At 49.5% G+C, this 26,720-nt stretch overlaps 8 protein-coding genes across 8 annotated transcripts; 4 read left to right on the forward strand and 4 right to left on the reverse strand.

Moving 5' to 3' along the window:
- Nucleotides 1–268: 268 nt before the first annotated feature.
- J7337_003801 (uncharacterized protein) lies at nucleotides 269–5,306 on the reverse strand (the record flags this gene model as incomplete). Its single annotated transcript, XM_044821510.1, has 5 exons — nucleotides 269–808; nucleotides 864–3,389; nucleotides 3,451–4,021; nucleotides 4,078–4,178; nucleotides 4,689–5,306. 5 exons carry the CDS (start codon nucleotides 5,304–5,306, stop codon nucleotides 269–271), a joined length of 4,356 nt encoding a protein of 1,451 aa, XP_044682843.1.
- Nucleotides 5,307–6,399: 1,093 nt separating this feature from the next.
- J7337_003802 (uncharacterized protein) lies at nucleotides 6,400–8,212 on the reverse strand (the record flags this gene model as incomplete). The annotated part of the gene is made up of 7 exons (XM_044821511.1): nucleotides 6,400–6,545; nucleotides 6,590–6,869; nucleotides 6,910–6,966; nucleotides 7,014–7,235; nucleotides 7,283–7,500; nucleotides 7,550–8,056; nucleotides 8,110–8,212. The coding sequence occupies 7 exons, from the start codon at nucleotides 8,210–8,212 to the stop codon at nucleotides 6,400–6,402; spliced, it is 1,533 nt and encodes a 510-aa protein (XP_044682844.1).
- A 5,147-nt stretch (nucleotides 8,213–13,359) lies between these two features.
- J7337_003803 (uncharacterized protein) lies at nucleotides 13,360–14,977 on the forward strand (the record flags this gene model as incomplete). The annotated part of the gene is made up of 3 exons (XM_044821512.1): nucleotides 13,360–13,823; nucleotides 13,873–14,731; nucleotides 14,786–14,977. 3 exons carry the CDS (start codon nucleotides 13,360–13,362, stop codon nucleotides 14,975–14,977), a joined length of 1,515 nt encoding a protein of 504 aa, XP_044682845.1.
- Nucleotides 14,978–15,618: 641 nt separating this feature from the next.
- On the reverse strand, nucleotides 15,619–17,130 carry J7337_003804 (uncharacterized protein; the record flags this gene model as incomplete). Its single annotated transcript, XM_044821513.1, has 1 exon — nucleotides 15,619–17,130. One exon carries the CDS (start codon nucleotides 17,128–17,130, stop codon nucleotides 15,619–15,621), a length of 1,512 nt encoding a protein of 503 aa, XP_044682846.1.
- Nucleotides 17,131–18,397: 1,267 nt separating this feature from the next.
- J7337_003805 (uncharacterized protein) lies at nucleotides 18,398–20,388 on the forward strand (the record flags this gene model as incomplete). Its single annotated transcript, XM_044821514.1, has 3 exons — nucleotides 18,398–18,826; nucleotides 18,878–20,206; nucleotides 20,257–20,388. The coding sequence occupies 3 exons, from the start codon at nucleotides 18,398–18,400 to the stop codon at nucleotides 20,386–20,388; spliced, it is 1,890 nt and encodes a 629-aa protein (XP_044682847.1).
- A 1,345-nt stretch (nucleotides 20,389–21,733) lies between these two features.
- J7337_003806 (uncharacterized protein) lies at nucleotides 21,734–23,905 on the forward strand (the record flags this gene model as incomplete). The annotated part of the gene is made up of 1 exon (XM_044821515.1): nucleotides 21,734–23,905. The coding sequence occupies one exon, from the start codon at nucleotides 21,734–21,736 to the stop codon at nucleotides 23,903–23,905; it is 2,172 nt and encodes a 723-aa protein (XP_044682848.1).
- Nucleotides 23,906–24,369: 464 nt separating this feature from the next.
- ATG12 (Ubiquitin-like protein) lies at nucleotides 24,370–24,921 on the forward strand (the record flags this gene model as incomplete). Its single annotated transcript, XM_044821516.1, has 2 exons — nucleotides 24,370–24,783; nucleotides 24,859–24,921. 2 exons carry the CDS (start codon nucleotides 24,370–24,372, stop codon nucleotides 24,919–24,921), a joined length of 477 nt encoding a protein of 158 aa, XP_044682849.1.
- A 168-nt stretch (nucleotides 24,922–25,089) lies between these two features.
- On the reverse strand, nucleotides 25,090–26,175 carry J7337_003808 (uncharacterized protein; the record flags this gene model as incomplete). Its single annotated transcript, XM_044821517.1, has 2 exons — nucleotides 25,090–25,701; nucleotides 25,750–26,175. 2 exons carry the CDS (start codon nucleotides 26,173–26,175, stop codon nucleotides 25,090–25,092), a joined length of 1,038 nt encoding a protein of 345 aa, XP_044682850.1.
- Between the last annotated feature and the right edge of the window lie 545 nt (nucleotides 26,176–26,720).

The raw sequence follows: 26,720 nt of genomic DNA on the forward strand, positions 1-26,720 counted from the left end.
AGTTCCATACAAGCACACCATCCCCATTTATCTCCTTTAAAAGTTATCCGCCCCCCTCCTTGCGCGACTCGTCGCTACCAGATCGTGCCCTTGTAATGCGAGGACTGTATCTTGTCTTTTTGTTTGGCGGAGCAGAAACGAGCGAGTCCGCAGGCCTCTTTCGTGACCCCTTACCGTTTGGTTTCGAGACGGTCGCTGCAGGCTTTGTAGGCGCAGCTTCTCTGTTACGCTTTCGTCCCTGCTCCTGCTGCTGGCGAGAGTTAGAGGGCTAATCCATCTCCACGTCTTCAGCAGCGCTGGGCGGAACGACACCGTCGTCCATCCACTTGCGGAAGTTCTTATTTTGCTCTTGAACCTCCTCTGGACTCAGGTCCTTGGTCCATGCAGGATTGTGCACCCACTTCTCGAGAAGCTTGTTCTCTCGATGGGCGCTAAGGGCGCGGATGAACTTGTCGCGACGTTCACGCTGTTCTGCCGACTTAGGGCCTTGATCGTATACGACGTATTCAGAAGTTCCCGGAGCCCATATCATCTTTGAACTCTTAAGACAAATACTAATGGTCAAGTTCTCCTTATACGAGACGGCCTTAGGAATTGAATCCTCGTCTGCATCGGCGTCGGGTGAGGGAAGGTTACGAGAGAGCACGACCTTCTGGAGCTTCGATCTAGGTACCCCCTCGGTGGGCTCAACGCGAATAAAGGATGAGATGTAATACTGCCAGCGCTCACGGAGTTGCATCTCGTCCATGTAGAAGGTTGTTTCTTCGCGTTGAAGCCATCGCACGGTCGCCTCAGACTTGGAGGGGAACTGTGATCTTGTTAGAGGTCTGACGTTTGAAAATGTCAAGGTGACCCGAACTTACCCAGCATATCACGAAGATATCACCATCCTTAACACATTTCTCAGCGAACTTTCGGGCGCTAATCTCTGTCTGGTAACTTGTTTCCTCTCGCTCACGGTTGGCCTGGTACTGAGCAATGAGGTCAGGAGTCTTCTCCTTGACGTCTGTGCTACTACAAGTAAGAGCCAGACGGCAGAGGGTCTTGAGCAGGTCCTGGATTGTGTACACCTTCCATCCAGTCTTGAGGTAATAGTGTCGCATCACATCCTGGTATCGACTCTCGTCAACGTCACCAGAAATATACTCCTCAATGAGCTCAAGGGTCTTCGGCCAGTAACTGTCTGGGTCATCGTTGGTGTCAAAGAACTTCATGTGGTTCTCAGTAAACCCAATATCCCGAGCAGGCTTCTGTTTATTGAGGCGCTCGACCTCCTTAGCCACAACCTCCTTTGCCTCTTTGAGATCTTGGAGACGTCGATATAGAGTTTGGAAGATGCTGAAGAAGACAAACAAGGTCTGGTTGCAGAAGAAGTTGTACCATGGTCGTGTGAAGAATCCATCGGCCTTCAACTCGCCTTCAGTGTTCAGGAGCTCTTCGCTCTGACCAACAACAACGGGTTTGGGGATATTGGGGATCCAGCGTTCGTTGGAAACGTCAGTGTTGGCAACGTCATCGGAAGCATCGGGCATCTCCTCTTCGTTCGCCGAAGTAACATCAGGCGTCGTCTCTTTGCTTCCAGGGGTGCTGTCTTCCTTGTGCCCGCGGGGTTTGCTACCGTTACGGCCAGGATCAAGAACTCCTCTAAGTAGATCTCCTTTTCGACCGTTACGTCGGCTGCGACCATTGGTCAGCTCTGCAGGCGTGTGATCCTCCACCTCGTCCTCGCCAGAATCGGGCTGCATCTTGGGAAGCTTATCCTGGATGTTCTCTTCGGGAATATCGAAGAAGGCAGGGACGAAAGACTCAAAGAATTCCAGAATGCGTTCCTTTTCCTGGCTGCTGTGCTGGCCATTATGTAAACTGTACAGCATCATGAGGCGCAGAAGATCAATGATTGTATCCTTGTCACTAAAGTCCCAGCTGAACTGATGTCGAGGGACATCACCCTTCAACGATCGCTCGCGACGCTGTTCCTCATGCTTTGTCTTGATGACGTCGACCAAGTGCTTTGCAGTTAAGTGCCTCTTGTCGTTTTGCTTGACAAGGATGCCCATGTGATCCAGACTCTTGAGATGCATGTTCTCAGTCTGGGCATGCCACACCTTCTCCCATTCCCGCTGGGAGAACCGCCACTCCTCATCCTTCTGCTTCATGCGAGCCAGTAGGACAGGTACCACGTCGAAGGGATGGGTGAACATGTCATTAACAACATCGATACCGCGATCACCATAAATCTTCTTGCAGATTCGCTTGAAGATAGACGTGCTTTGTCCAGCAAGTGCAACAGGCATCTGGAATGTTTCCCTCTCAGCAGCAGACATGGCGAGCATATTTTGCGCAATAGGCTCCAGGAGCTGGATGCACTTGATGTTAGCTTCAATGTTGAAGTCATAATCGTGGCGCTCTTCCTCGATGCGGTGCAGGCCTTCCTCAAACTGGTTCTTCCTATGAGCAACGAATCCGCTGTCCTCCGACGCCCATGTAGGGTGTGAAGCCCACTCATCATTGAGAACAGAGTTGCAGAGCTCGTCTCGGCCGCTGCAGGGTTTAAGGCGCTCTCGCTTGGGAAGTAATCGATAACTAGGTCCATACCCACGACAGTTGCTGAGAGACACCTTCTCTGTCGGGGGCGCAGGGCGATTGTCGATGACGACATCTTGAGTATCGACGCCAACAAAGGTCTTCCAGAAGTTCAGCAAGTCAGGGTTCGCGCCGATGAACAACGCGCCCTTGTGAAATAATGTGTTTCGATCGATGATGTTCTGACTGAAGAGATTGCAAAGTTTCAAGAAGTCGTTCATCGTAGATCGGTTACTAAGGAACTTCTTAACGCGTTCAAAGAAGGCAATCTCCTCTTGACTAGATGTCGAGGAGGGTTTAGCAGGGTAGGGCTCTGGCATAACCGGCGTGAGAGTTGGCTCAACTGCTGAGTTGTCACCTCCTTGTCTGGTATGGTTGAGTTTAGGCTTCTTGTGACCATTCGCAATAGGAGGGAGATTCCGTGTAATTAAGGTCGCGTCTGCAAGAGCGGTTGCAGGCTGAGCAGCTTGCTTGTCGGCTCGGGGTCGCTTCTTGTTGTCTTTAGTAGCGCTAGCAGGAGGCGCAAAGCTACCTAGAGGAGGCATCTTTTGTCCATCTCTCATAGCAGGCTGCGGTGTCTGATTGGGTCCAGATGGGGGTCCATCGTCCATACGGCTGGGAGTCTGCTTTGCCTGTCCAGCTGATTCTGGCAGAAATTGTTTGAAATCTTCGAGCAGGTCAGGAGCCGAGTTGAACAAGGTGGTAACCTGTGCATATACGTCCTGGATAGGCTTTTGTTCGCGCTGGTAGGTTTGAAGAATTTCAAGGAATTGTTTGTAGATCTCAGGCTTGTCCTGGAACCGGTTCTTTGCCATGATTAGTACGTCTGACGCTTTAAGAAGTTGAGACATGAGCAATGGTTTTTACCTTGATTTTATTCACATAGCTGATAGCATGGTTGAATTCAACTGGCCCCCGCCGCTCCATGTTTGCCTGATTCGCTGCATTGCCGTTTACTCCAGCTTGTCCAGAAGGAGTGGGTGTCAGGGCCTGGCGCGCATTTGGCCCCTCCCCAGGACCTGTGCTGCCCTGGGGTAGAGCACGTCGCTGCCCCGAGTTGTTGCTCTCGTTGAAAGCAGCATTGTGGGCTGCAGCTTGAACAAAGAGGCTTGCACCATTCTGGACAGGCGTACTGAACTGTGCCTCCGGGCTCTCGATGCTATGCTGCGGTCTCTGTTGCTGCCACTGGCCACCTCGTTCGGGGAACAAGGGCTGATTAGCTGTGGCAGGACCGTGACCATCGCCCTGGTTTCCACGTCCTGTGATAGATTGAACCGTGGTACCCATAGGTGTGGTGACTCGTATTGTGTTCGGATCGTTGCCAGCGCCGCACTCGATACGGTAACCGGGAGGTAAGAAGGTGTTGAACCCTTGAATCAGGTTTGGATGCCCAGCGAAGAGCTCAGATACTCGGTTGATAACCCCCGGTGTGTCAATACTGTCCTTGTGTTAGCTGCGATCACGACAAAAGTGGCGGCTCAATCAATAACATACGCCTGGCTTTTAAAGTCTTTCATGATATCCAAGAATCGGTTATAGACGTCTGGTTGGTCATGGAACTGGACTTTGACCTGGTCAAGGTAGGTGAGGGCATCCTGGAAAGAGAAGCAGTCAGCAATCATGTACGCAGCGATACCAGTAGAACATATGTTATACAATGAGAGTGAAATAGAATAAAGGTACGCCGGATTCTTGTCCATGGAGAAGCGCCATGCCTTCTCCTTCATGGTTGAAGATACCAACAAGGTCGCCTGGGTTCGCCGGAAGACTGGCCAGGAGAGCATGAGGCTCCATGTTGGAGGATATCTGCGAGAACAAGAAAACGGGCACTAGGGAAACAAAATGTGACGAGTTGTAAATGTTTCACACGAGAGCCGTCAGGGAATTTGGAGAAGTAAGAAGAGGGGTAGAAGAAGTTGGGTTGGATAGAAAGGTAAGGCAAAGGTTTGTGGGTGGTTTAACAGCGGCCCGCGCTGTCGCATCACCAGCTCGCAAACGCAAACGCAAACTTAGCGGGTGGCTGCGACATGCGCATGGAAGGTTGTTGGTACCCCTCCAATGACAACATCCCGCCGCAAAAGAAACTGTATTGCAGTGGGACTTACATTTAAAATAGGCTGCTGCCCCTGGGTAATTCCCCCAGGAAGCTGATGAGCTGCCGGTGCAGCAGCTGGGTTGAACGGCGCGCCCTGTTGGCCCCCACGCTGTCCTTCCGGAGGCTGTTGCTGCAAAGGACCGCCAAACACGGCCGCGACACTGTTGGCAGCAGCTTGTGTCGATGTCGGCGGTCCACCGTGCGGCATCGGCGCGAACATTTGTGGTTGTGTATTGCTATTATTTGGTCCACCGTGTTGGACCGGTCGGCTGTGCTCGCTCTGGAGTGGCCCTCCGAAGGTGGCCAAGGGAGGACCTGGTGGGTTACCGAGGGGAATTTGAGGATTTCCGTTGTGATTCGCAAGAAGTCCACCGGGACTATGAATTGCGCCAGAGATCCGCGACGCGACCGGCTGGTGAATGGGAATGGAGCCGGCGCTGCTATGGTGAGGTGTAGATTGGTATCGGTCGTTGGACTCTCGATCTCGATCGCGCTCTCTATCGCGCTGTTCACGTTCTCTCTCTTGGTCCCGACGGGCCATCTCCTCACGTTGCTGTAGAGCTCGGTGTCGTTCTTCCATCTCGCGGTCTCGATCGTATACTACAGGGCCAAGGTTCTGGCTGTTCATTCTGTTCTGGACAAGCCCTCGTCAGTGGGTTGTTTCATTTGGAACGATATTGTCCCGATATTTCAAAATCATGATCCTCGAAGGTTAGCCATCAGGCATGCTCATAGGCTGGAAACCTAATGGTTGCCATGCGCGTTGGTGGACTGCTCCTCCAAGAGATCAGGAGAACGGGTGAATGGCAGAAGCAATTCGCGACATCATCGACAAGGAAAAGACTTACACCAGGTGAATAAATGCCGGCGCCACTAGAACTCTACATGGAGACGAGTTCGCGCAAAACGTATAATGAAAACGATGAGAACCCAAAGGCTGAAATGTGTGTTGGCGAGGGGTGATTCGTCGTGGATGTAAAACCCAGCTGCATACAAAGTTGCGAGCTCGCGGCTAGGGTGACGCCGATTCTCTACTGGAGGAATCACGTGGTGATAGGCATTGTGGGGTTGTTGGCGATCTTTGATTCGTGCGCTCAGCCATATCTTATCTCTGTTAAATGAGCAGTGGCTCAGCCTTGTTGTCTGATGATGAAACTTTTGTGTAGCATGACCAGGAGCCCCACCAATGATTATGTCTTATTGTTCTCCTCTTTGCACTTCTGGCTTCAATTCTAAGTGGTTGTAAAGATACCATCTAGAGAGTCAATGCTCCTATTGTGCAACTGTTCTATCATTTCTCCTACGGCGACAAGGCTGAAACTCCCATGTGGAGACACGAGCAACAGTTGTAAATACAAGTTGGTTCATAGGGCAATCAATTCTCCGATGCCGGATATGGAAAGGCAAATGATGCCGTGGTTATGAAATTGATTGGCAAGACTCCTATGTTCAAAGCAAACTGATATGCTCCTGGCGCCACGAAATTCCATAGGAACCTTTTGGTGCGCCTCAGTATGTTCCCATGCGTGATCTAGCTCGTATCCCAAATCCCGAATCCCGAGAGTTAAAAAAATATATGATAAATGCGAGCCAAGTCTGAAAGTACCCATCCCGTTCATAATCCCATGTCTGCCTTGTTATCAAATGAATCCCAAAACAACCAACATACGTAGCCCGCTTTCTTCTTTCACTTTCACTGGGATGCTGTCGAAAACGAAGCATCAAACGCTTTTGAGGATGTTCTCCCCCGCGAGGGAGGCATTGAACGTGCCGTTGAAGGTTGAAGCAGGGGTTTCGACTATCGATGGAAAGCCGAAAGCATCTTTGTAAGAATCTGCTTTTGACACAACCATACCCATCAACTCGCCTGATACAATTAGCGAAAGTCTTTTGGTAAGTTCAGAAACTTACCAAACCCGACGAGCCATATGTTTCTCACAAGGGAAGGTTGGAGACCATAGGATCCCATTGCAAGTGACAAAAAAGGGCAAATAATGTACGGCCAAACCCCTGAAAGCCCGAAACTGCTTAAAATAGAGCTTTGCAATCCACTGGCAGATGCAGCAGTTGCGTCAAGTATGTCCAGGACCTGGCCGGTCTTTCGAAAGGCCTTGTCGAGGCGGGATTCATGGTTATCGTACTTGACCAGCAAGTCTTCGGCAAGTTCTTCGAGTTTCCCCATACCCTTCAGCTGGTCAACAGAATACTCAAGGATGGGAGCCGGTACTTACTTTTTCGATATTGACCTGCTTCTCCAGGATATCTGCACTCCGAGATTCTGTCATTTCCTTAAATGGTCAACCTTGACTTCCGAGTGATTCATCAGCAGACTCACCACTTGGTTCTGAAGAGAAACAGACGACGAAACGGCCGCACCCAGCAATGCCATAAGTATATCGACTTCGTTGCTTAACTGCTTTGTGCTCGTTTGGAGAGCAACCTCTTGTGATGCAACGATGTCTGCAGTCTTCTCTTGAACTGAGCGTGTAAGAAGTTCTAAAAGATCGTGGAGCACTTTCGTTTCCTGAAGACCACTTTCCACGACATCGCGCGAGTCCTATCCATGTCAGGAGTGTGTCGTAGAAAGAAATAATTGGTATGTACCTGAGCAGCGCGGCCCAAATCATCTCGCAGAATTCGACTGGCTCTTTCCATCTCTGTACGGAGATGTCGAACATGAGGCCCCATGTGTTCAACAGACTGGCTTGCGGCAGTATATGCTCGATTGAGCGAATGGAATCGCTCCTCCATGTCTGCCTCAATATCACGGGTGAGTTTCTCTAGAATCTTAGTGATTCTTTGATAAAGGAGGATGTTCTCATCTTTCACGAATGATCAGTATCGTATCTCTTCGCTTGGGTGCTTACTGACCTTTCTGATGATCTGCCCTTGCGGCATCGCAGAACCTCAACGCTTTGTGACGATAGCTCACCCATGTATTCCAAGCCGAATCTGACTGAGCAAGGCCCTCGAGACACTCATCAATCTCAACAGTCGAAACATGGAGTTGTGGGATAGGTGAAGCAGAAAGGGTCGCCAGGGTTGCCTCTCGAAACTTGGAGCAGGATACCGGAATTCTGAAACTGCCGCGCTCCAAGTCGCAAATAGCAAGGCTTGCTGCATACGAATCCACAAAATCGCGAGCTGCTCTCCCGCTATCAATATGGACCTTGGCGTCGTCTTGGCCATCCAGGAGGTGACAGTTGTTGACTAGCAGGCGTGCAGCGATGCGATGACAGAGAGGTTCAGACTCCAGGTCTTGAAGCTCTTGAAGTGCGGCAGTGTAAACATTGGATAACCTCTTCTCTGATTGTTCGTTGAGTAGGGCGATGTTATCGCTACTGCGTTGTGGGTGCTGGAGTGTAATCTGACGGCCTACTATGGTGATGGATGTTAGCATTAAAGCGCCAGCTCGATCATTCGAACTTTACCATCCGCAGGTCGCGGCCTCCAGGAGAAGCAGTGCACCTCTGTCCCGAAAACTGCAAGAAAGGTCACTCCCAAAAGGAAAAAGAATATCGCCTTAGACGACATGTTTATAGCCAGTCAGAAGCATAAGAGACATAGGAGTAGTAGAAGGAAGTGGGTTGGTCGGCGATAGGCTCAGGGTGTTGTGGAGTGAAAAGGAAAGAAAAGACGAAATTGAAGAAGTGCAGGAATGAGATTAAGAGCTAGTGGTCCGAATTTCGAAGTGAGGTTGGAAACTGGTTCGGGTGTGCTCCTACTTTAAATGAGCCGTTGCCTCACTCTCAAAAAGAGCACCTGCACCTACCTCACTTTCCCACAGCAGCGTACTTTTTCGCAAGGCCAATACGGTAGGTTAGCAAATACCTCATGTTGGCCTCCTACAACTTCCATGCTTTAAGAACCAAGAGTAAGTAATTACCTAAGCCCAGTGGAAATCATTGACTCCACGTGCTGCTTGATTCGAGATCTGAACAATGGTGTTGAACCATGCAAACGGACCTCGAATGCCTTTTCGTAATACTGAACACGAGCGAATCAAGACATAAAACAATGAAATAATATGGTATCTCCATCTTATGTCGTATTTTAGCCCAATCCGATTTGTTCGATAGTTGTTGAAGGTACTGTTTCAGATCCTCTACACCTATTGGATATATTGGATGATGGTTCAATACGATGTGGTGATTTCACGCTCGTCGCATACATGTACAACGTCAAACCTGAACACATCATAACTTGATATCAAGTGCATCTCGGCCGTTAACGCTGGATTCTGTATCAATTCTTGGCCCGAGGGATCTATACACCACACTTTGTTCCTTGATATGCTCAGCTTGATTAGCTGTACATCTATCTCAAAGCTCAGCTTTGAAAACAGAAATATGATATTTAGTAGGAAGATTTAACCCCCGAGGCTTCTCATGCGTCATCGAACTAGGCCCCAGATCTTATTGTATTATTCGGCCAAGGGCGATTTATATCCTTTTTCATGTTGATGATTCAAGCAAAAAGGCCCTATGCATTCATACATCCATGGATGGTAAGAATACGGTTGCCCTGATCGCAGTAGTAGTGCGCCAGCGCGCGTGCGATCGAATAGGGGAATCACCTTATTTTGTCCTCGGAGAAGCATTCGAGTTCAATACACTATTTTAACCCCATGATGATTGAGTCAACCCAGAAGGGGTAAATAACCTCGAGTCCTTGGCCGATTGGTTGAAGATTCCCACAAAAGATCCGAGAGTTAATTCCGTTGAATCAATAACTCCAACGGTAAGGCCAAGGTCGATCGTATGGTTTTTTCCCGCGGCGGCCCCCACCGAGCAAGGGAGTCCAGGCCTTGAAGTAACGACATTCACAGAGCCGCCCTTTGGAGGGCGCTTCTTTTGGCGTTCTTCGAGAGGGCAAAAAATACACACAATGGAGCAGTAATCGAGTCACAATAAATTTCTGTACGCTAGGTCACCTACTATTTAGCCCAATCAATGAGGAAAGAGGCCCTAAATTAACCTAACCCGTGCGCCTGGAGGTTGGTTTTAACGTCATTCTGCGTGCCAGCCAAGACACATCGCGATCGCGATCAGTTCTGTGAAATGCATCAATTCGTTTCCAAGCCCTTCCCACAAAGGCCAATCCGAACCGCAAATCCACCTGCAAACCCTTGCGCGTATCCTTGAAAGCCGCATCAGATCTGGATACACACAGGCTGCATGTGCCTACGCACAGGGCGCTGCAGCTACTTGTCTTCTTGGATATTGGTGCTCCTGTTAGACGATCGCTGATTTGTTCGCACTTTCTTACCCCCGCCGACCGTTGGCCGCTTTTGACGTCCCGCTCTTGAGGGAACTTCAGAACGAGAAGGCTTCAACTTCACGTCGACTCGATATCGCCCTCTCGTTTTCACCCAGCCGGCCGTGTGTGCGCTGTTATTAGACAGCCCCTGAGTGCCGTGCGAAGACTCCTGCGATCGAGCATTTTAGAACTATCGGACGTATGGATTTGGATCAGGAATATTATACGAATACGTCGATTGCAGAAGCAAGGTATCAGCCATTTGCGCATCAAAGATCCTCGGGCGCGTTGCTCATATAGAACAATAGCACTCACCAGGTCGCAGGATATTGTGCAAAACACCTGAATGGATCTAGACCCTAGCCAGAGCGTTTTATATTACACAGACGTACGCAGTGGGACCAGACCAGACAACATGTGTATGCAGGTGGATCGGCAGTTTGCTTGTGGGCATATCGGGTTTCTGAGTATTCGCTGGTGTCAGAGAGTATTTAATGGATGCAAAGGACCTTCGCATATTCACGATATCGTTTACGACCAAGAAATATGTCCAGACTGTGTACGAAAGGAAACTCTCCCAAAACCATGGGAACCAAAATAACGATATATGACTTGATGGGAAGTGGTACATTGACAGAGGAGACACTAAAATTGCGGCATGACTATGGAGAGTATAGAGGAAGAGGGTAGATAAGCCATTGGGTTTGTTCGCAATGCTTTGAAAGATACCAGAATTTGACCTAAAGTCTTGCAGTTGAGTGAGCCAGCACGACAGCAGGCAGTCAACAATGTGATTCGTGGTGTTTCTTATCCTGTTATCATGGGATGATAATCTTGATCCGCGAGACCTGCAAACGTGTACTTGCCATGCTGAACTTCACAGAATTAAACTCGATGATAGTCTGGTTTGTCAAACAGATATTCTGTTTCCATTGCTAAACAGAGCTTTAGTAAAAAATATTAATATTCATTTTTAGCAAAACTGCTAAGTAAAGATTTTGTGGATCAAAGCAGCGCATCATCCGGAGTATCTGCTATGAAGTGCAAAGACATGTTGATCATGGGCGCTCCGTGCATCTACAGGCCGACTCTCTGAATTCGAGGTAAGGCCATAGGTGGACTCAGTGGTTTGACGAAAATAGACATCTATCAAGACTTCACAAAGGAAAACTCCCATCTCCAGGGTCGTAGCTAGGAGCATTGGTCACTAATTGGATACCCTAAACCTAAAATCCGGTCAGGTACGGACCTTAAAAGCCGCCAGTTTGAAAGCCGCCAGGCCATTATTTTGGAATGACGGCATTGACAGCAGCACAGATACAGTTGATCAAACGGGTATCCTTAGTTTTGATCGTGCGTACAAGCTCGTGTAGGCTTGTCCTTTGCGAACTTCATCATTTTCATGGATATTCTAGAAAAGGAAACTTGTGAGAGTAACACAGAGGTTTCCCATGAGACAGACAGGGATCATAAGATGCCCCCACCCACCAGTAAGCCTCCTGAGCTTTATGAGTGGTCTGGATGGAGAGCTAGAGCTTGCCAGCTGAGCCTAGAAGCCATCGCTTATCACTAGCACGAGGCTGAAGAATTCGAGGGAGAAACCGTTGCCAAAACCCCCAGCTCTCCGTAAACCGCTTTTTAGTGGGTTATTGACTGTTAGTGAACGAGAGTGACAGCTGAGAAGCGGGAATCATGGGTTTCTCGATAGAAACAGTATTGTCTGCCACGTGATTCATGAATCAGATTGGAGGTTGAAGCAGTCAAATATAGGCCCGTTTTGAACCTAAAACAAACCGCTAACGAATAGAAACAAACCTTGAAGCTTTTTACATTCTTCGAGTTTCAAACACGAGCGAATGACAGCCGGCAGCCAATGGCAGCAGTGACATCGGCTCAGCACGAGTCAGCCAATGGATGAGAGGCTTGGCCATCGTACAATTCCCCTCCTCAGCCTTGCTCATCATACGATGCCGTCCAATTTTTGCTACGCCAGCGGTCCAGGACTCCCGAGGGCCTTCAAGGGCCCCTGGAGTTGGAACCGCACAAGTTGGACCTTTTCGAGGCAAAAGTCACGCCATTACGGGCAACAAACATCACGACGTCGGCCGGTAGTGGGAGAGAAATCTGCTCTTGCTCCTACGCACCCCCGTCCCGCCGACTCGCTTGAAGAAGAGAGAGGGTAAGAGAAAGGAAAAATAGTTGAGAAGGAGATCCGATGCTTGGAGAATATCACCAGTCATAGTATGGGCTTTGTGAGAAAACCCCATCCCCCAACGTTGTCGTCCAGTACCAGTGACTCGATCGCAAGTCGAGTCAATCAGACCCCTAAAAAGAACCCAATCTTTTGACTGCGGCGAATACGACAACTCACAAGACCCCAATCCGGCCTTTTTTTCCCCCTCTTGATTATCCGTCCGATCTATCCCATCATATTCAGCCTGTCCAAGACAAGTCCAAGACAAGTCCAGTCTCCCCCCCAAGCAAGAAAGCAGGTCTCAGGATTGACTCCCAGTCCTGTCCTGTTCCCCGTCTACCTAACTTGGGCCTGGTGCTTTCCCATCCCAACCAACGAATTGGGAGCCGCATGTGTCCGCTCATCCTATCGACTGATACTCTGCTTCTCCGTAAAACCCTTCACTCCCTCGACCAACATCTGACGACCGCATTTTTGTTGTTTCTGTTTGCGCCCGATCTCAATTTGCGATAACTTAGCGGTTAATTCAACTTACTCAGAGACTGCCGTCACATACGTTGCTGCACTGTGGCTAGAAGCCATACCCGCCCATAAGCACATACCTTAAACCGCAAGCTTCCGCCACGCTTCAGTCAAAGCTCAACCTCATCAAATCTACAGCAAACCGACAACGAATTAATCTGCTCCTTGGCCCGCACGCCTTGGCTGTCGCTTTCGCTATCGACCCATCTTACAGTGCTGCTATCTATTGCAATTCACCTTTCCGCAGCTCTTCAACCTCATCACCCGCATTCTTAATCTTTTAAGCACCTGGATCTGGCCTCAAGCTCAACAACACCCCACCTAGCCATCTTTGCCGAGCTCATCTTATCCTCAGTTCGCTGAATCACAATCGATACACTTCAACTTATTTCTGTGTGGTATCATCCCTTTCTCGAGGCTGTCATCATCAGCATCATCAATTCTTACCCTCCATCACGGCTGGACCCACTGTCATATGCTTTGACAGATCGACCCCTCAATTCCATTGCGACAGCTTTGTGATTGTCACACTTTATCGAGTGGTCTATTTGCTCTTTCAACCGCTGTTGAACCTAATTACCTCCGTTCTCCAATCGAAGTTGCCATCGCCAATTGAGCTGGCTCAGACCCTGTACGGGTTGCTCACACCAGACCTTTCTTTCCGGACGACGAACACGGCCTCGCAGGCCGGGATGCCGTGTTAGCAATGGATCCTAATCTTCTTAACTTTTTCGCGGTGCCCAACAACCAGACGCTGAATCACGTGGATCAGAACAACGACACATCTCAACAGCAACATGAGCCTTCGCCATGGAGACCAACAGGCTTAGAGGGTGACATGGGAGCATCTGGCAACCAGGGGGGGCCATCCTACGATTACCAGTCAACTGCAGCCTCTGATATGACATTCACCCAGGCCCCGATGCCGTCACCATATGCCAGCTCAAACAAGACCATACTACCGACTAGAGGACCCCCACGGGGCCATCAACAAAGGAAGCGAGATGCCCATGAAAGGAAGCGCACAAAGGTTGACACCGATTCTGCGCTGGAGTCTCTGGACTACTGGATACGTTTTGACGACGAAGAGAATGAAAGGACAGGAAGTTATGAGATTGACTTTTCGAAGCGTTTCGATCCTATGACCAATAACACTAACACTCATTATCGGTATGTTTAAGCCATATATCCACAATCAGAAAACTGATCAACGACAAAGACCGGGTTACGGAGGAAGCTCAACGACACCAGGACTTGGCACGGGCATATATGCAACTGCTCCTCTATTTCAGGGTGCCGAATACTTTGACGACAATGCTTTAGACAATGCTCTATCTGATGACGAAGAAGAAGGACTTGACTCGATGAGTCTGGAGGAACATCTATCAAAGATCGAGACCATGCCGCCTCCAGAGGTACCCCCTCGAGAAGGGCTGTACTCGACACCGCTCAGTTGGGAAAAGCCAGAGCCGGGTCTACGCATGGAACCAGACTTTGGGTTAGGCAATACTGCAGCAGCCATGAACGCAGGGTTCGGGCAGACTATGTCGGGTATGGGTAATAATCAGGTTTTGAGCAACGAAGAGCAGAGAAGACTTCTTGCTATCGCGATGAATACTGGTCGGACACCAGCCAGCTTCATGCCTCCGAGTGGATTTGGTTTAGGATTTGGAGCTGGTCTCGGGACAGGACTCCCACCCGACTTTAATAGTAGCATCGACTCTCTGTTGGGAACGCCAACAGGAGATCGCAGCCAAAAACAAACGCCCACGCCAGCCAATAGCTCTAAGGCTCCATCGAGGAACCAAGACGTCAAGACGGAGGCATCGAGCGAGACAGGTTTGAGTTCTGCTAGACCAGGACTCTCACGCACCAACACCGCTGCATCCGATATAAAGGGCAAAGATAAACTCAAACCAGGAGATCGAACGGCCCATAATGATATTGAGCGAAAGTATCGAACAAATCTTAAGGACAAGATCGCCGAGCTTCGCGATGCTGTACCTGCCCTCCATTCGATACCAGAAGACGGAACTGAAGAGGGTGAAAACTCACAGCGAGCGCCCAAAGTGAGCAAGGTCAGTGGTGATTCTCATCAATACTCAATCGGGCATAATGACTGACATGATCAGGGCACTGTTTTAACAAAGGCGACCGAATACATTCAGTACTTAGAAAGGCGCAATAGGTCCATCATGAAGGAACATCAAGAGTTAGCCAGGCGTCTACAGGCATTTGAGCAGCTTCTCAGTGCCTCGGCTCGACAGCCATTCTTGATGCCGAACCACAGCCGGACACTCTTCGATCCAAGAGGTTTCTGCTAGAATAGACATGATTTTGTCCCAAGGACTCTTGGGATTGTATAAATATACCCCAGAGATGAATCGCGCTGCATACACTGCTCATCCTAATTATGCATCCTTCATTGGCCAGTCTCGATGCACAACTGAACGCGTTGTGCCTTGTTTGTCATATCATACCGGATCCGGTTTGGGATTACTGCCATGATGACTAGGCGAGGCTGGGGTCTGTCTCCATAGCAGCTTGCGGAGCTCATTTTGTTACTGTGAGATATTACCCTGTGTGTTGATGATTATTGTCACAACAAAGATCAGATCTCTAACTACACGGGAATAGCTAAACAAAACCCAGATCGAATAAACAAAGATCAGCTGCGGGTTATGTTGTATGTACGTATGATTTCTTACATGCATTTAATTTCACCTGCAGCGGTTGTGGCTTAACCCCATTCATGATCCTAGTCATGAACCACGCGCGGTTTTCTTTTGTTTTCCAGACTGAGCTGCAATAACATCATTTGTAGGCCTAGCAACAAAATTTCGAGTGGGTCGTGAAGAGTAACACAACGACCGTCACAGTCGTATTGATCCTATATACTGTACATTTTAATCCAGACGTCTAGGCCCAGGTCTATATGAGTATGTCACAGGTAAAGTAGTACATGTCATGATCGCAGCGCTTCGATATCGTCAATCTCTTTGACGGCCTCAGTGGACAGAATGTAGGGTGAGTCGTCGTCTACGCATACGCTGTCCTCGATTCGGACACCCATACCCCGGAAGGCGGCCGGCCATCGGTCATCATGGGGGACGTAAACACCCGGCTCTATGGTAACGCAGTGACCCTTGCGAAGAGTCTCGCGACGGCTGTAGCCAGGGCAGTCATGCACGTCAAGACCGATGTAGTGACCAACGTGGTGGGGAAACAGCTGGTCAATGTTGGCCATGTTGACGTTGAACCCGATGCCGCGTAGTTGGTCAACAAGACCCCGCGCGGTAACGTTGTGAATGTCCTCTAGTGAGAGCTTGGAGGATTCCCTGCAGAGCGACACACTAGATCGCTGCACGTTGAGGACGGCCTGGTATAGGTCGCGCTGAGCAGGGGTGAAGCGGCCGGAAGCTGGCCAAGTGCGGGATATGTCGGTGATGTAGGTGCCATACTCGCCGCCTGCGTCAATGAGGATAAATTCGTCCTCTTTGAACGTGCTGTTATTCACCGTGTAGTGAATGCAGTTTGCGCGCTCACCGCCAGCTACCACGGGGATATACGCCGGGCCTTCGCAGCCATTGACGGCGAATTGGTAGTCGAGGAACCAATGCAAGTCCTTCTCACGTATCCATGGTCGGCGCATTGCATCTGTGATGACACGACCTGAGATTTGACCAGCAACACGCATATTAGCGACTTCTGCTTCACTCTTGATCACCCGAAGCTTGTTCATGACTGAATAGAGCGGTGTTCGGGAGGGTCGAGATTCTCGCCCTGAGATGAGCCCCCAAAGCCAAGTAGCTGTCGAAGCAACACTACCCTTTGAGGGTGGTGAGTCTGCATATATGAGTTTAGCAGATTTGAGAATCTTGGGGAGCAATTGCTCAGCCTCGTTTATCGTATATGCTTCATCAGCGTTGAAGATATCTCTCGCAGCATCCACACCATTGCGATAACCATTCCATTGCTCCTCACGAGCATTTTTGGGCTTGACAAACATACGGAATATGTAGTCGCCATACTCAGGACCAGTCTTTTCAATCACCGCAATGGCATTTTCTTCCATCCATCCTGTAAGGTATAGAAAGTTGGACTCTTGTCGATATTGGTGAAAGACAGCACCAGACTTGTACTGGAGAGATGCAGCATGCAGAACGGCAATACTGCCCTCTGTCATCGACTGTGCGAGGAGAGCTCGGCGATCAGCATATTCTTGCGCTGTGATCCCTTGTGTGATTTCGTTTGGTTGAAGGATATGAGGATGTGTTTCGTAGACTGGCTGTCCGAATCGGAGTTCGGCGGCAGAGACAACGGCATACGCCCGGTGGCTGGCCGGTTTATCTAACGGTATAGCTCGGCATGCTGTCGTTCTTGTAGGAGCAGATATTGCTGATATGCTCCTCACCGACCGAGCTCGGAGGGGCAGACGATGCTCAAAGCTCCGTAATGGAGCTCGAGGGAGCTTCATCTTGAGGATCAACGATGATCTGAGATTGAGTTTAAGCGGTTGAGCTCTGTTAGTGGAACTTGGAGCTCGCCCTTACATCAATTGAACCCCTCGTACACGGCCGATTTGCACCAGAGACCGACCTCAAAGATCTCGGTGATGACGCCAGACCAAAATTATGACAAGGATGGGCCGAGGCTAACTTTAGTTGCGAGACAGCGGAAAAGTGTGAGGCTCAAGACGAGATTGGATAGGTGGATGTTTCAATGCGGGAGACGTACCAGGGTCAGTTAGAGTGATGTCTTTTTGTAAGTATGCATAGACTATGTAGGCTAATTATGCAATTACCTTTTCATTCCTCTTGGGCGTTTTGAGGTCAATTAATTGAAAAACAAACACAATGAAACGTCAATGTCTTGACTGTTTGTTATTGTTTCCTCTCATGTCTCGCGTGAATTCCCCGTCTCCGGTGCGAGGCTGAAATTTTGTTGTCTGGTCTCGTCTCTCCCAATTTCCCGTTTCTGGCTGTAGTGCCTCTGGTTGCTGGGTGGCTTTTAGGCGACTGGCCCGTGCGAAGAGGTGTTTTTCTCGCAGTGGATGTCCAGCAGGCCACAGAAGGCCTTCACTGGAGGTACAGGGCCCCCGGCGGCCCCTCCCAGAAGGCCCTGCTAGTCACTGAACTGGCCCAGGAGCGGTATAGTGCTGTTGTGCCAAGCGCGACTCTTGACAACACGGCCTGCTCAGTCATCAAAATTCGATGGAGTCTGTCCCTCACTTGGCTCGTTTCCCTCCATCCAAAGCACCAGGCCTGGGAAAAGGTTCAGTACCTACCAAAACAACATAACGGCCGATTTGCTACTCGCTCATCATTTGACTTGACTGCGTTTGTTGCTGGCTGCTTTTTCCTTTTACATCTTTGCCATCTCCGCGAGCTTCGATGTGTCGTCGTTAAGCATCTATTAGCTCTCTTTGTTGCCTCCCATTGTCTCTGTCTAGTCGCTTTGACGTGTCAGGCTCCGCGTCGCGTGCTGTCCCAAGTCTCATCGTCCCAGCCCCTCCACTACCGTCCTCGCTACTACCACTACCACTACCCGTCCGTCTGCCACCACGATCGACCACCACCAATAACAGCTCAAATCTCGTCACGTCATCCTTGACGTCGGTTCTCGACTTTTGTCGTTCTGCTTAAACGCCCTCTGCTCTGCTCTGGTCTCTCATCCCCAGAGCAGTTCACGGGCTTTATATGGCAACGATATCTTTATCACCAACGCCTGGTCCCATATCGGCCATGTCTTCGAGACGGGGCCCGTTGACGAACAATCCCAATGTTGCCAATTCGCCTCTGAGAGGTGCTTCCGCTCTGGCTGGTTATGCTAAGCAGAAACGTTCATATGCTACCGTTCAGCGTGAAGAAACCTATGGCCAGCCGCCGCCTCTAAAGAAGCAGGTACTCGATAATGGCGTGCAGCGTCCGGTTCGATCACCAACCCGGTCCGCCAGGACTCAGGTTCTGGTTCAACGCGGCGCTACTCGTCCTTCTACCAAGGAAAGAACCTCGAGGGCCGCTCCGCCAAATGTCTCCCGTGATGCCGACACTGAGAAGGAAGCATGGAAGAAGCATCACCGTGCCAAGTTTCCTAAAATGGTCTTCTATTTCGAGAGTATACCCGATGATGTTCGTGCTAGACTAACAAAGAGGGTCAACTATCTTGGTGCTGTATGTTAAACACAAAACGTTTTTTGATGGGCCCCACTGACCTTACTTCAGAGACAAGAACCCTTCTTCTCCATTGACGTTACTCATGTCGTCACCACGCGAACAATCCCACCTGAAAGACAAGAGGCGCATCAAGACCAGAATCAAGGACACCATGGCGAGCACAACGAGTCCGAAGAACAGCCTCAGACCATCAACCCATCGTTACTAAACCGTAATACCGAAGCTCGAAGAAAGCTACTGTCCGAGTTCCGCAATGCACCTTCAAGGTCGCAACAGCTTGAAGATCCTTTGAAGCGAACCCGAGGATCAAAGAACAATGATGTGCTGTACAAAGCTCGTGAGATGGGCAAGAAGATTTGGACACTGGAGAAGTTCCAAAACATGCTTGCAGTCTTGCTTGAGGCAGAGACAAGCCACAGCACATACGGTTCAAGATCAACAGCCACTCGCGGTAATTACGGTGCTTCAAGGGAGCCTAACCTGCTTCAACTGCTGCACAATGAGCGTCTCAACGGACCATCTGATCGTGATCCTTCTGCTGTTCATCGTGAATTATGCTATTTCAAGGGACCTCACATTTATGTATGGGACATGGATGAGAAGAACAAGCCCATCATGGTTCGGGAGTATCCAAAGGTTGCTAATAAGGCAGATGGTGAATGGCCTCAGTTCCGAAGTGTTGGAAACGGTCGATGCCCATTTGTGGAGGACCACGATGTGCCTGAAAAGGATCATCGAAGGCAACGAGAGCAGGAAAAGGCACGCGTTGCCAAGCGTGAAGAAACTGCCCCTGTCCTCAAGCCTCCTCAAGTCCCAATGCCTAAGCCGGTGACTGGAAAGCGAACCATTACTGAGATGGAGGATGGTCAGAGCAGGGCTCGTGCTGCGACTCCTACTGATATCTTCAACCCCGCCATGGCGACCATGTCGAAAGCAGTGGATGCCCGACCCCAGAACGCCTTCACAAGCCGTGCTGCGGCTGGCCGGCTTTTTGCAGGCGAGCCTGTGGCATCCGGAGTGCAGCCCTCTAACATCACCTCAGCCATTCGATCGCAGATGGTCTCTTCGACATCTGGTATCAATGGAGCAAAGGCTGGAACCAGTAAAGAGGTTCATGGCCTGCAGCGCAAGGTGTTGCAGAAGGCTGCCCCTGCTTCCTTTGATGTGAGCTCGCGCCGTCTTGCCGAGGTTTCAATGGACGTTGCATCTAGCAGATCAACAACGATGGGCCGACACACTTCGCGACCTGCTGAGGTGCAAGAAGAGGATGCTCAAAAGACTGAGCGGAGGACACAGTCGCAACCTCTTAAGAGCAAGCGGGACCTCAAGCCTGGCTATTGCGAGAACTGTCAGGACAAGTTCCGCGATTTTGACGAGGTTTGTGATGTCCTTTTCCAATATATATGTGTAAAAACTAACTTTTGTAGCACATTCTATCTCGCAAACACCGGAAGTTTGCTGAAAACGACGAAAACTGGACTGAGCTTGATTCTCTCCTGTCACAAATCAAGAGGATGCCTAAGTACGCATCCGGTTCTGACGAGGATGAAGTCTGGTAACGACCATTCATAAAATAGTACGACATAAATCTTTTTAACATCGCATAATCATCATCATCATCATCATCTCAGGCCTTGTCATGGTCCGCAGCTCATGGACTATGTCACTGGCATCCCACGAAACAAACTCTTTATGAAGTCCATTTTGCGCATTTCGGTTCAGGTTCCCACAGCACGCAGTGTACAAACATCAAAGATACCTCATGAGTTTGGTTAGCCTTGCGCTTAATGGCGGCATTACCGGAGAGTCTTTCGGTTCAAGATGTCCGCGTCTTCTTTACTATCGCTTTCTCCTTTTACCTTATAAGCATGAACTGCATGCATGCGACGGCGCAGAGCGGCATGGTTTTTGGCACATCATCTTACGGTCTAGTCGGCCATTTCATTTGTTCTGATTGGACTGCATACATGGTAACTGACTTTCGGAGGCGTTTCGTCGCGGTCCATTTCGAGAGGCATGGTCAGGGCAAATCTGAGATGGGTTTGATGGAAGGGTTGTACAAAGGTGAACCAGGGCAAGGCATTTGGAGCGGAAGAATTATATCGCAAAAAGCAACAGCGACTGCTTCACGACGATGACCAGAAAGGTCTGATGTAGATATGTGTTTAGGACATGTATATGTACCTACATGTTATGCAACATGAATACTTGAACAAGTACGGTCCTTGTGGCATGATACACAGTGAAGACGAGCTGCTTAAGCATAAATGTGAGTGAATCATTGGTAGTATCTGTCATAGACAAGTGTCTTGCATGAGTTCCATCTCAAGTCAACCCCTTACTACTTATGTGGCGTTCTCAGCCTGCAGTAGTTGATTGGCAGATGCACACTGTCAAACTTTACGTATGTGTTTCGTTTGTCTCTCACCGATTTTCGGCTAAGACCACATTTAAGTTTCCTCTTTTGCAATTCTCATTGTTACAAGCGAAAAGCCTTCCAGTGTAAGCCCACGAGGACCTCTATCACATGTTCGAATTGGACCTGCCAAGCTTGGACAAGTCTGAACTGTGTGACACTTGGGCTCATTTACTCGAAATCTTTGACTTCAAGGCCGCAATCGGTGCATCTCAAGTGAGAGAAGGAATCAGAAAGAGAAATTGGAGGTGAAGAGTACAAGGCCAGAGGACTGAACTAGTAGTACCTTGGTCTTCTGACTTGTACAGGTATGGACGTCGTCGCTTACTTGAGTAAATCACTTTCACTGACAACATCAGAGCTGGAGAAAACTTAACTGGGAGGTGACATATCGTACCAGAAAAGCTTTGTGCGACCATTGGATCTCACTTTCACTCGCTGCCAATACTCCTCAAGCTTTGTTGGCACCAACTTGAGCATACCTCACGATGAACCTCAAAACCTCGGGGCATGCCGAGTCAACACTGGATATCTGGAAACGACTGCGAGACTTGAAGAACGGCAAAGAGAAGATCATTCTTAATGGCGACAATCTCGACATTGCTTCTCTCGTCGCAGTCGCTCGCCATGGTATCAAGCCTGAGATCAGCAAAGACGAGGAGCTCGCGCGCCGCATCGCTCTCAGTGTTGACGCACTAGCTGAGTATCTGTCACACAAATACGTAGTATATGGTGTCAATACAGGTTTTGGAGGCAGTGCAGATGTTCGAACTGACGATTGGTTGGAGAACCAAATCGGCTCTCTTCAACATACGCAGAGTGCCATTATCACTTCTGCCGACACGAATCCCGGCAGCAATTCCGAGAGAGAGCCGCCTCACATCATGCCCCCTGAATGGGTTCGAGGAGCTATACTTACTCGAGCGAACCAGAATATGCGTGGACAAAGCGCTGTTAGGCTGGAAGTATTGGAGAGATTGATTAACCTGCTTCACCGCGATATCACCCCTCTGGTTCCTATTCGAGGTACGATTTCAGCGTCTGGCGATCTTATGCCTTTATCTTACATCGCTGGAGCGGTCACTGGAAACCCGGATGTGTTTGTTCAAGTTGGTAAAGGGTCATCGGCCAAGGTGATGCCTTCAGATGAAGCTCTACGGGCTAGTGGTCTCTCGCCAAGCGGTCTTGGACCAAAAGAAGCTCTCGGTCTCATCAATGGAACTGCTCCATCTGTATCCGTTGCAAGTCTAATCCTCCATGATGCACAACAGCTGGCTGTGCTTGCTCAGTTATTGACAGCATTTGCATCCGAGGCCATGGGCGGCAATGTTGAGTGGACTACCCCTTTTATCCATGCTGTACGACCACACCCTGGCCAAATTGAAGCTGCTGCCAACATAAGAAGCTTTCTCAAAGGTTCGGAATTCGTCGTTGGATTAGATGAACGCAAGAGAACTGGTGATGGTCTTTGGCAAGATCGATATTCTACTCGCACAAGTCCTCAATGGATTGGTCCTTATCTAGAGGACTTACTTCTCGCCCAGAGACAGATCTCGGTGGAACTAAATTCGACGTCCGACAACCCCTTAATCGATGCATCAGAGAAAGATGGAAAAGTGGTTGGTGATGTATACTCAGGAGGAAACTTCCAGGCAGTTGTTGTAACTTCTGCCATGGACAAGACACGGCTTGCTCTTCAGATGATTGGGCGCATGCTCTTCTCTCAGGTCAGCGAGATGATCAACCCCTCGACTAACAATGGCCTCGAAGCCAACCTCAACATTAGTGATAAGGAGAATTTCACCATGAAGGGCATCGATGTAAACATGTCTGCATACATGTCCGAGTTAGCTGCCCTAGCCCACCCAGTCTCGTCTCACGTCATGTCCGCGGAGATGCATAACCAGGGGATCAATTCGCTCGCTCTGCTTTCAGCTCGACGAACCATGGAGGCTGCTGATCTTGTCACGCATATGTGTGCTTGTCACATCTACGTTTCATGCCAAGCAGTCGAGCTTCGGGCGACACATCGACTTTTCTTAGACACACTCCGCGAAAAAGAGCTGCTAAACAAAATGGAGAATGGACCTTTCCATGCTTTTGGCCTCGACGATGCCGCTATCGAGAGAATCAGTGAGGCTGTTTTCGCCGTCATCGAGCGGGAGTGGTTTGACCACAATATCGGTTGCTGGAAGGATCGCATTATACCCACCGTCGATGCTGTAATGGCACCCGTTACGCAATTCCTGACTGCCGAGAAGATCGATTGTCCGATATCTAGTCTTGCTGTATTCCGTGGCCAGTTCCACAAAGCGGTCGTGGATACTGCTTCTTCCATCTTCTACCCTAACATGGCGATACGCTCTGTCGACGTAGCTACCAAACTAGGTGACGGAACTGCTCCACTGTATACTTGGGTTCGATCCAAGTTGGAAGTCCCGACACAATGTGGTCTTGATGATGATCCCCTATACAATGTACACAAAGGCCTTCCAACTGAGGACAAGAAGACTATTGGTAGCTGGGTGAGCATGGTGTACGAGAGTGTCAGAGGCAATATGATGGACGCTATCATGGAGGGCATCGAGACTGAACGTTCAGCACCCCGATCAGTTGAAGAATACGAGAAGCTCTGCCAGGATCTGAGGCAAACCGAGTAGGGGGTCGAATGAAAACTGGCGGTTGGAGGGCTAACCAGTACAATAGAGACTTTGCTCAGAAATGGCTGACTGAAAAGATGTAAAATAGCGGCTTCGAAAGTGCCTAGTTTAGACAATACAATCTCAGCTCATCATTATTGACCTGGTGTGGTACATACAACGAAATCAAAACTGAGCAGAATTTATATCTTGTTTGTAACAATAAATACAAAAGAAAGAAAGAAAACAACAAAGAGGGGGAGGCACCGCAGTGTTTGATTGAGGAGTCATGATGAGGCTTACAAGCCAGTATCATGCACAGTGCTTAAGTAGTGACACTGTGCTGTCACTTGCGTTAGGCGACTGTTTCACAACTGAGGTACTTACAGAGACGACTGCCTACCTTTACTTTCAACACTAACACATTTCAACATTCACTCACGAAGTCGAGAACTTCCTGCTCTCAGAAGAGCAAATTCTTCAGAATGTCAGACAACCCACCAGCAGAATGGGTGCCCTCATCGTCTCCATCACCCTCCAACGCCTCACCTATGCCTCTCGCCGATAATGAAGGAGCAGGCAACGGCGCTGCGTCTCCAGACTTACCACTCACTATGTCCGCCTCAGTGGTACTGGCTGATTTGCCGCGGGATGCGAGCGTCGCACTTGCAACTGCCGGAACTTTCAAAGCGGACAAGGTTGTGGTACGATTTAAACCCGTGGGATCTGCGCCGTCGTTGGCTCAAGATGTGTGCAAGATCAGTGCGACGAGGCGCTTTGAAGAGGTCGTGAGATATCTCAGGAAGAAGCTCAGATGCAAGGAGACAGACAGTGTCTTTTTGTACGTCAACAGTGCCTTTGCGCCGTCTTTGGACGAGGTTGTAGGCAACCTACACCAGGTGAGTTTTTGTAGCCTATCACAAAGCCTACGATGGATTACCAGGATGTGAAGTTACGGAAACTGACAAATCTAGTGCTTTAAAAACGCCCACGGTCAACTTGTAGTAGCCTACTCACTGACGCCCGCTTTTGGATGATGCTAAAAGGCTGAATTCTTCTATCTGGATATACAAAAGGCTATGACATCTACTCAACCCAAACTCCGAGCTATGCGACCTCTATGACTGCGCTACGACACACGAATTCGACAGGCTTGCCTCTCCAAAACATCGTGCAAATACTTCTGGGGTATCATCATCTTTTCTCTAGGAATCCTTCACCGCTTTAGTAAAGCTCTCAAGTTCCTCCGCCGAAATGGGGTATGTGTGCTCAGGAGCAGGATATTGGCGCGACTTGACTTCATCCCGATACGCCTCGATGGCTCTCAAGCTCTCGCCCCAGACATCGCCGTATTTCTTGACAAATTTGGGAAGGAATCGACCAGGAGGGAAATTTCCAATCATGTCAACTTGTACCAGGACTTGGCCTGAGGTACCGTTGCCGGCACCAATACCGATAGTGGGAACGGAGAGCTTTTCAGTGATGAGCGCGGCCACCTCAGCAGGAACTGCCTCAACAACCATGGCGAAGCAACCAGCTTCTTGAAGAGCAAGGGCATCTTCAAGAATGCTCATCGCACCACTGCTTGTCTTGCCCTGGACGCGGAAGCCACCAAGTGCATTTTGTCGTTGGGGGGTCAAGCCAATGTGACCAAGAACAGGAATGCCAGCGGTGGTAATCTTCTTGATAGTAGGGGCCATCTCCTTACCACCTTCAAGCTTGACACCCTGGACACGTCCTTCCTTGATGAAACGGATAGCAGTAGCAAGAGCCTGGTCAGGACTGATCTCATATGTGCCCATGGGTAGATCTCCAATCTACTGGGATTAGTTTATTACTTGCATATAAAAAGACAGGGGTCTTACAGTGAAAGCCGACTTTGTCGCTCTCGCAACAGACCGACAATGTAAAAGCATCTCTTCCAGGATAATCTCACTTGTATCCTCCATACCAAGCGCTACCATGGCGAGACTGTCTCCCACAAGGATGATGTCCATACCGGCATGGTCAGCGACATGACCACTGGGGAAGTCATGAGCTGTCATGACGGTGATGGGATCACCCTTTCGGTGCATGGAACGAAGCGTTCCGACAGTGACCTTCTTGCGTTGAACGGCCGGAGGGGCACCCATGGGAGAGTGAGAGCTGTACCGGGTCTGCGCCGCACCTCCGATGATGAGGGGCCGAACGGCTCGGCCGAGGGTCCGGGATGCCGGCCGAGTGGATGGGACGGACGCACGGGATAGGAGAGAGGCACATGGCCTCATGGCAGGGTTGATAAGAGATGACATGAGGAAGGACAGGAGATAGGAGTGAAGGAGAGTGCTAGCGGAGTGGGTTGAGGTGAAGATAAGGTGTCGCGTGCTTTGTCAAGTCAAGCTGGGAGTGACAGAAACTTGAGGTACTTGCAGGCAGATCTCAGACCGACAGAGACAATGGCTCGAGAAGTCTATAGTGATCCTTTTTGAAAGGGGAAAAATTATGAAAGAAGTATCTTGGCTAGTTCTGTTTCGTTTATGACAGTTAGAGTTGCGATCTGGTCAGAAATTCGGGGAAAGCAAAGGTTTTATTCATGTTTGAACCATGATGAACCCTACGTTGTATATTTGAGTATCTTGGTGTTTTTTCTCAGCACCCCTGGTCTGCGCCCCACGCAGTAACTTTTTGGGGTTCTCGAAGTGAAATTTAATTCAGGCTAGTCCTTTCAGGGCATGCGAATGGCCCGAATGACCAAAGATCTGTTGATGTTGAGCCGCCATTTGATATACATGTATGTTGTCAGCTACTGCATTATACCCCAAACTTTATTGAAATACAATTATCAACTCCAAATACT

Source organism: Fusarium musae, chromosome 3 (genome assembly GCF_019915245.1).
Source record: "Fusarium musae strain F31 chromosome 3, whole genome shotgun sequence".
NCBI lineage: Eukaryota > Fungi > Ascomycota > Sordariomycetes > Hypocreales > Nectriaceae > Fusarium > Fusarium musae.